This window comes from Aphis gossypii, chromosome 1, assembly GCF_020184175.1.
Source record: "Aphis gossypii isolate Hap1 chromosome 1, ASM2018417v2, whole genome shotgun sequence".
Lineage (NCBI taxonomy): Eukaryota > Metazoa > Arthropoda > Insecta > Hemiptera > Aphididae > Aphis > Aphis gossypii.
Genome location: NC_065530.1, coordinates 49328754 through 49337671, shown reverse-complemented (window position 1 = coordinate 49337671; position 8918 = coordinate 49328754). Strand labels below are relative to the sequence as shown.

Here is an 8918-nt window from a genome sequence, read left to right as displayed (position 1 = left end):
CTATGTATTATATCCTATATATTATCAAGGCTCTCTAGTGCGACTGTTCGGTGTTCCCATCCCATTTTGAGAATATTAAATTTCACTTATTGAATTATATTTAGGTACCATATACATTTTTGAAAATTTCGATTACAGTATGTAAATAGACAACACTTCAACAATACTTATTAAGCCACAAACCTAAGAGAAGAAGTTGTTATTCGAAATGACTTACATAGAACATATTATATTAGTTACATAATATGTGCAGTAGTTGTGCACTGGTTACAGAATGGTTGAAGATCACGGCTGTAGACAGCCATGTTGTAGATACACAGAATTCTATCAACAACTGTTTATCATAGTCCACAGATATTGATATTATAATGTACAAATTAACAGTACAATATCATAATGTTATTAAGTTATTTTACATATTTATTGTGCGAGTGAGGGCCATTTGGCATGACATGTTTTTATATCAATTTACTATTTGCCAATTTTTTTTATTAAATTAATTTGACAATTACAGACTATATTATTTCTTAATTTATTACCCACTATAAGGCTCATTATAAAATTTGTCATATCTTGATAAAAACATTAAACATTTTTTTAAGAATACTTCTTTACAATATATATTGTATTTTTTTTTACTAGTATTTATACTACATTAAATAATAAATACAAATATTACATTTGCCTTACTAAAAAAAGCAATTACCCAATTCTATTTATACATTTTCAATTTATTTTTGACAAATTGTTATTGATTGCTTTACATATATTATTTTGTTTAAATAAATAAAAAGTCTTACATTGTTCTTTTGTGATTTTCCTAATATTATATATAGCCTAATGTATTAATACCTATTTTATTTCAATAATCTATAACCATAACAAAACAAATGTTTCTGAGTATTTTTTTAAACATAGTTGTTATATTAAATATATATATATATATATATATATATTAGTAAAAACTGTAGGTAAGTTATTGTTAAAAAATCAAGATTTTAAGCAGTGACTTTTATAACATCCAAAACATAAAATGTGAAGAAACAGCTGCAAAACTCATAAGTTATGAATATATGTAAAAAGAATATTATGATCAAGGTCATAATAATTTCAAAACATTAATATAATATAATATCATAATTATCTTATTTATTTATACATAAAATATGTAATGGAGGAGATAACAAATAAAATAGTTAATATCACAATCAATCAGAAAAAACAATTTTAAACATGTATTTCTATTAAATCTTCAAAAAGATATTGCCATGATCACCTTTGGTTGTATCTGCTTCAATTTTAACAACAGTGTTATTTTTAATTAATCCATTTTCATGTGCTTTAGCTAGTTGAGCTACTACAGATCTTTCCACTTCATGTTTAATCGACCTGGCACCATAGTTCACATCGTATGCACCAATTATAACATGTTCAACAGCACTATCCCACTCAATTTTTATATTATGTTTCTTTAAAGCCTGAAACAAATGAGTTAAATAACATTTGGGCCAGACAGAAATTACTGTACACTAAATTTGCTTGAAAATTTAAAATTGTACTATTTAATATACATAGTTATCATAAATGAATGAGTAATTTCAAATATTAATAAAATAATATGTTATTACTTCTACTCTCTTTATAAGTATTTGTAATAACCAAAAAAATATTTTTATCCACCAAATTTCTTATTTTTAGTTTTTTACAAAATCAATTTTACTAAAACAAAATAATAAGTAGTGGTTCAAAGCACTTATCACACTATATAGTAATTAGTAATCACTATAATACTAATAAGTTAAATAAAGTATTCTAATCCCATGAATTATATGAAATATTTATGACGTACCAATTCTTGCCAATATTGCAGTTCTCTTTGAACAATAGTCTTCAATTCCATTTCTGAAAATGGTAGAAAGTACACCACTTCATTAATTCGTCCCAAAAATTCATCTCGTCTGAAGTGTTTTTTTAAAATAGGTTTTACAATTTGATCTTTGAATTTTTTAGATATAAATGTTACAACTTCTTCATGTTTTTCAATTTTTTTATCGGTTAGCCCTAAATTGAACAATAATTAAAAACAGTATTAAATGTAAAATCAAACAAATATAATGATGATATATTTCTCACGTCTATCTTCTATAAGTTTATTTTGTCGTTGCTCATTTCTTAACTCTAAAGCATGGTCTGCAATTTCATTACTAGCTAAATTTGATGTCATAACAAATATGGCATTTTTGCACTCAATTGTCTTCCCTTTTCCATCAGTTATACGGCCCTATATAAAACATATTACTTTTATATGCACTTTGTACATCATATTTTAATTATTTATAAAAATATTCTTAAACTATGAGATAGATTATAATAAACTAATAATAATTAATTTACAGTAGAACAAAAAAAAAAAAAATAAAAGAACAAAACCCATTATAAACAAAAAAGTGCTTAATATTTTGTATTCTAACTATTTATAGTAAATCATTGGTAATGACATGAGATACAATAATTAAAACATTACAATAATAAAGTAGACAAACAACCAGAAAAAAAATAATAATTATATAATTATTAGTTTAATAATTTATACATATTATGAAGACATTTTAATAATGATAAGTTAAATTTTAAATTAGAATAAAATGAAGGAAAAACCACCAAACTAAGCATTAAAAAAATATACACATTAGAAACAATTAAAAATGTGATATACAAGTTGAATAGTTGTTATTCTGTGACATTGATGTTAAAGTTTATCCTAGTATAAAAATATAAATATATTATACTTAAGATGATTAAATGATTAGTTGGTTTAAATATTATAATATATAAGTTTTTAATGCTATTACTATTTTATAGAAAAGAACACACCAATTATGCACACCCCTAATTAATATTCTGTCATGATTGAGACTAATTTAAGTTAATAACATATTACATAAAATGAAGTTATTTTAATTATTTATAAAATAACCTCACTATTCACAACATAAGTAACATTACAATAGAATGTTTTAGTAAATATTTATAGTACCTCATCAAATAGTTGTAACAATATTGTCAATATGTCTGTATGAGCTTTTTCAACTTCATCAAACAATACTACAGCATTTGGATTTTTTGCTAACTGTTTTGTAAGGTAACCACCATCATCATATCCAATATACCCTGGTGGAGAGCCAATCATTTTGGCAACCTATAAAATGAAAATCAGTAATGTACACTACATAAATATTTTCATTAATTTTATTTTTTTCTATTTTACAAACCTCATGTTTTTCTTGGTACTCAGACATATCAAGTCTAATAAAACCATCTTTGTTGTTTTTGTGTAGATAGCTAGCAATCTGTTTAGCCAATTCTGTTTTACCTATCCCAGATGAACCGAGGAACAAAAAAACTAATGGATGTTCATCATCCGTCCAGCCATTTTCTTTACGTCTTATAGCTAATAAATAATTGAAATATAATAATAAGCAATAGGTAGTAAATACAGATTTATTATTCATATAACCTGATGAGACAACGTTAATAGCATTTTCTTGGCCAATAATTTTTTGTTTCAATCTCAATTCTAAAGGAAATTTTTTTCGTATTTCTGCTTCCTTTTTATTTTTAATAAGTTCAAACTGAAAAATATTTATTATTAAAATCCAAAAATATGATATGATAATAAATACATCCAAAAACCAATTTTTTAGAAAAAGATTATCATTTACTTATTATATAGGTACTCTAATAAAATCAAACTACTACTTTTTGACATATTGTCAAAGAAAAAATAGAAGTTAAGTATAAGACAACATTTTAAACATATGAGTTTAATCCACTATATATATTTTGAATTTAATTAATAATTAATTTATAATATATATATATATATATATATATACAAATCACTATTATATCATTATCACTAGGAAATATTTTTTAGTTCTATTTTCAATTTTGGTAAACAAAATAGTGGTTAAGTTAAGTTAGGTAAATTGCCATCGTATGTCTATATATATTTATAATAAGTAAATATAAGTCAACAAATTCTATTGGATATTTTGGTTTTTGGATATCTTTACTGAGTAATACATTAAAATCTACATTTTTTTCATAATCAGCAAGTAGTTCATAAATTGTTAAATCTGTAACCAAATCTATTGGTTTATGACCAGTCACTGATTTTAAATGAGGATCAGCTCCATGATCCATTAGAATTTTCAATGATTCAATATTATTTAATAATGCTGCATAATGAAAAGCAGTAAATCCTTGAAATGTTGCATTAGCATTAAAATTATGCATAAAATGGGTTTCTCTTGTTGATAGAACTGAAATAAAAAAATTATTTTAATTTTATTATTAAGAATACAAATACGCATGTATTTACCATCCGAAGGGTTAATATTTCGCTTTCGAGCAACATATATACAATTTGAAAAACCATCACTCAAATCTGGATCTGCTCCAGATTTTAATAAAACTGCTAAGTGCTCATATTTGTTATTTGATGCAGCCACGTGTATTGGAGCCCAACCAAATAAATGTATTTTATTAACTGCCTTTGGATTATCTTTTAAAAATCTGAAAATAACATTTTATTAAGAATATCAAGTTAAATTGTCAATATTTGTATGAATTAACTTTAATAATTAATTAATATAGTTACTTAGTTAATTCTTCTGCTGATCCTTGGTTTATTATGTCAAAAATATCTACAACAATTACAACTTATCAACAACATAATTTTGTAACCAAAACATAACGTAATTAAAAAGTGTTTTTGAAGCTCTGGTTAATAAGATTTAAACATTTAAATGTGCTAAACACATGCTCAGCATCGTCGCATTGGACATTTTGAAAATAGAAATACTATTAATTTAAACTTCTTAAGCTATATAATAACGTATCAGATTAATTCATCACATTTTATTAAAAAAATGTAATATGCAATTAATATTATATCGATCTGATTTGAGATAAATGAAAAGATTTAAGATTGCAAGTCTCTAATCACTTACAATTACTATTAACTCACTTTGACTATCATATCCAGCATATAAAAATGAAATCGCTAACAACCATTTCCATGATAGGAATCTACCAGTACTAGTAGTATTGGTGTTGTGAAACAAATAGTCACCAGTTACATGTATTTTTTTACAGTGGGTATTTGAATAATTTTGATATTTAATACTGCGTACACTTAATTGTCGGCATATTATTTTCGGTTGTACAAGATGTTTAATCCGTAAATACGTCAAGTTTAGATTTCTATAAAACATTTTTTCGATGCTCACTTTATTTTATTTCAATTTTAGTGTCGAGTAAGTGTTTATAAATAGAAGTGACATTATCATGAACAAAATAATACGTTGTTGAAGACCACTCTTCTACAAATAGAACATCCAATAAACGTTAAAGAATAAAGACCTGTTGTAAATTGAAGCGTTTAGGCCATAAGGCAAGACTCCATACTTCTATAGGCTAAGGCTCATAAACCTTCACAATATAAATGGTTTAAAGAATAAGGCCCTTAGGCTCGGTTAGTGCCTGATAACAGTGATAACGTTAAGCGGAAGAATTTATCATTTTATCATTCTACCGGTTAGTCTTAACCGGACATTGTAAGAACGAACCAAAGAAAAATTAAAATTAATTAAATTAGCAATGTAATTTGAAATTTCATCTATTGTGTTATCTGTAAACCACAAAGTAATAATATAAACCAAAGAAATGTTGAGTAGAGCAGAATCATCAAAAACTCAAAATTTCTATAACATCTCTTTTTTATGCTCTATAATTTCATCTACTCTATGCTATAATCTTCATTCACAGATTACAAAATATTAAAAGCTCAGATAGATACCTATATAAGTCCGTGTTTGAAAGTATTAAAATAAATAATAAATATTGAGATTACCTAGTATATTTTATTATTTTAATATAATAATTTCTAGTGCAATTATGATCTAAGGAATAAGGATTATTTCAATGAAATCCTGGAAAAATTAACATTGATAACAACTTAACCTCAACATAACTGTACCAACTTCTGAAATCGCAATTGTAAATATTGTTGTTGTATTGTTACCCATACTTAAGAGTTAAGACTTTTTGTCTTAATATTACTATAATATAGGTACTGTATTTATTTTGGTTGTATTCAAAACAAGGTTCTTTTCGCTTTTCCGATTTGTTATTATATTTTGATTACTATTTACAAGCTACAACTTACAAGTAACACTTTTCTGTTCTTAAGAATTGCTTTTCCAGTAAATTCAAGTTTCACTTGCAATATTATGTACACATAATATTTAAACCCTGCGAATGTTTTTGATAGATGAACCATGAATTCACTGAGAGAGTCGTCTGTTTGTTAATGGAAGTGTCTACTTGTTTCGTTTGAAGTGTTCTTAACTACTTAAATTTAACGTTTTATATCTTGGTGCGATTTTGTGCGAAAAATATGGTCGAAGAAAATCGAACAGATTTTGGGCAAGTGGACATCATTGATGATGACAATATGATCCGGTTGCCGCGACAGCGTATTGTCGATATGTATAAAAACGCTATGTCGCGCGTTCGCGTTTTAGAAGCAAAGGCGAACGAAGGTACTATTTTCTCATTGCGATATGCGAAATGCATACAAAAAAATTACATTCTCACATTTTTATTTACATACTTGATACGAAAAAGTGATAAACAATTAATTTACATTTTACGGTTATTTATATATTATAATACAAATTTATGATTTTGTTGTTATTCGTCACTGACTGCAAATTAAGCTTTTTCCTCCAGACTATGGGTATTTTACCTTTTAAAGGTAGGTCACTACAAATGTGTTTTTTGGGGAGTTCATGTTCGTAAGTAAAAAAAACATGTTTGGTCTGTCTCAATCAATCTACTATTGAGCACCTATTAAATCTCATTATTATTTAATTGACGTGATTATTTTGAAATATGCAATTTTTTCAGCGACAATATGTATTAGATGTAACCTATTGTGTGACAAGAGGGAGCGAACAGACCAAGATTTTCGCAAATTAGTTTTACGAGAAAAATGTTTACTAAGAAAATTGACTATTAAAGAAAAAGAAATACAAGACTATGCTGTTAGTATTTGGATATATTCTGTTTATTAATGATATAAATTTATAATATGAATTAATTAATCAAAAAAAAAAAAAAAAATTAACTATTAAGTTAATACATTGACCAATTTATGTTATGATTATCATTTTACATTTGTAGTTACTGAGATTTTAATAATTTTTCTAAGAATGTTAATAATTAAAATAAGGTATTAATTTTTTAGGCACAATTGACAGCCATGCGAAATTCTATTCAAAGCAATTCAATATCTTCACTAAAATGTTCATTACAAGATCCAGCAGTAAATCTTTTAATTCAAAGATTACGTCAAGACTTATGTGCTACAAAAGTTAGACTAGAAGAAACTCAAAGTGAACTGAATGCCTGGAAATTCACTCCAGACAGGTTAGTTAGTTAAGTTCATCATTATTTAAAATTATTATAAACAATTAAAAATAAAATAAAACTGTTGGCAGCAATACTGGTAAAAGATTGATGGCAAAATGTCGTTTACTATACCAGGAAAATGAAGAACTTGGTAAAATGGTAAATAGTGGCCGTGTAGCTAAGCTTGAAGGTGAATTAGCTTTGCAGAAAAACTTAAGTGAAGAAGTTAAAAAATCACAATCAGGTAAAACCTGAATAACAAATATGTTTTCTTGTATTTTATTTGTATTCATTATTGATTTTAGATTCTAAGCAGAAGTGAATGTTTTAGTTTTAATATGAGTGTGTGTTTTTAATTTTATACCTGTAGATATGTTTTTCAGAAGAAGAATATTAAAATTTTAAACTTAAAAGAAAGTTTCTGGTAACATATTAGTTTTAGTTAGACATTAGTATAGCAATTTCTAAGTACTTAACAGATAAATAGGGAAGGGCACACGTATTAAACTCAGAATAATTTATGTAAAGCTAGTTTTTAACAACATTAATATCATTATTTTTTATACAAGGTTCTTCACCAGTTTTTCTTTCAGTAATTGAAAATTTTTAAAAATACAATTATAATATTTATTTTAGGTCTTAGTATTTAAACCAAGTTAAGAAAATTAATTTAAGTGATTGAATTTCTTATTTTAAATAACATTGTAAAAATCTCTTAATTTTTTTAATGTTGTGTAGTCTTACACGTCTGTTTGGAATCATTATTTAATGTATACAGTAATTAAATCCAATTTATTTTGTTTTTATTAGAATTGGATGAATTTTTACAAGACTTGGATGAAGATGTAGAAGGAATGCAAAGTACAATATACTTCTTACAGAATGAACTTAAGAAATATAAAGCTTCTGTTCAAAGTACTAACAATTCTGCAAACAAGGAAACAAATCCAAAATCTAATGTTAATGGAATTAAAAAAGATGATATTAATATGACAGCGATGTCTGCAAAATCAAAAACTGAAACACCAACTCAATTGGTCAAAAACCTGACAAAACCTGATAATAAATCAAGTAAACACAAAAAACCAAAAGATTCTAAGAAGCTTGATGGTCAAAGTAATAACCCTAAAGTTAAAAAAATACAAACAGTAATAGCAGAAGGTACAGATCAAAGCGAGCTACTTCTTAAAGTACATAAAAGTAAACACAAATCAGATGGAAGTAAAAATGAAGATAAACGAAAAAAGTCTGAAAAAAGGACCCATAGCAAAGGTGAAGTGGTGCATAAAAAGTCAAAAAGTGAGCTTCCCAAAAGCATTGAAGTTAAGACTCCTGTAGAAGTAGTTAATGGACTGCCAAATGGTTCATAAATATTGTTATTTTAATGTTATTTTACTTTTATCAATAATGAATTGTTGATTAAAAATACTATTGAATTA

General features: G+C 25.6%; 2 protein-coding genes across 3 annotated transcripts; one reads left to right on the top strand and one right to left on the bottom strand.

The window, feature by feature from the left end:
* Positions 1-1122: 1122 nt before the first annotated feature.
* Positions 1123-5527, bottom strand: LOC114126800 (caseinolytic peptidase B protein homolog). Its single transcript, XM_027990819.2, has 10 exons — positions 5033-5527; positions 4664-4709; positions 4385-4578; positions 4099-4325; positions 3518-3632; positions 3273-3451; positions 3038-3199; positions 2134-2281; positions 1850-2061; positions 1123-1478 (listed from the first exon to the last, which is right to left on the bottom strand). The coding sequence occupies exons 1-10, from the start codon at positions 5277-5279 to the stop codon at positions 1245-1247; spliced, it is 1764 nt and encodes a 587-aa protein (XP_027846620.2). The 5' UTR covers positions 5280-5527; the 3' UTR covers positions 1123-1244.
* A 576-nt stretch (positions 5528-6103) lies between these two features.
* On the top strand, positions 6104-8918 carry LOC114126813 (pre-mRNA-splicing regulator female-lethal(2)D). 2 transcript variants are annotated; one of them, XM_027990832.2, is made up of 5 exons: positions 6104-6608; positions 6976-7112; positions 7316-7497; positions 7569-7723; positions 8290-8918. In XM_027990832.2, exons 1-5 carry the CDS (start codon positions 6464-6466, stop codon positions 8847-8849), a joined length of 1179 nt encoding a protein of 392 aa, XP_027846633.2. In that variant the 5' UTR covers positions 6104-6463; the 3' UTR covers positions 8850-8918. The 2 variants fall into 2 exon arrangements, with proteins under 2 accessions (XP_027846633.2, XP_027846634.2); XM_027990833.2 differs by having other exon boundaries at positions 6106-6823.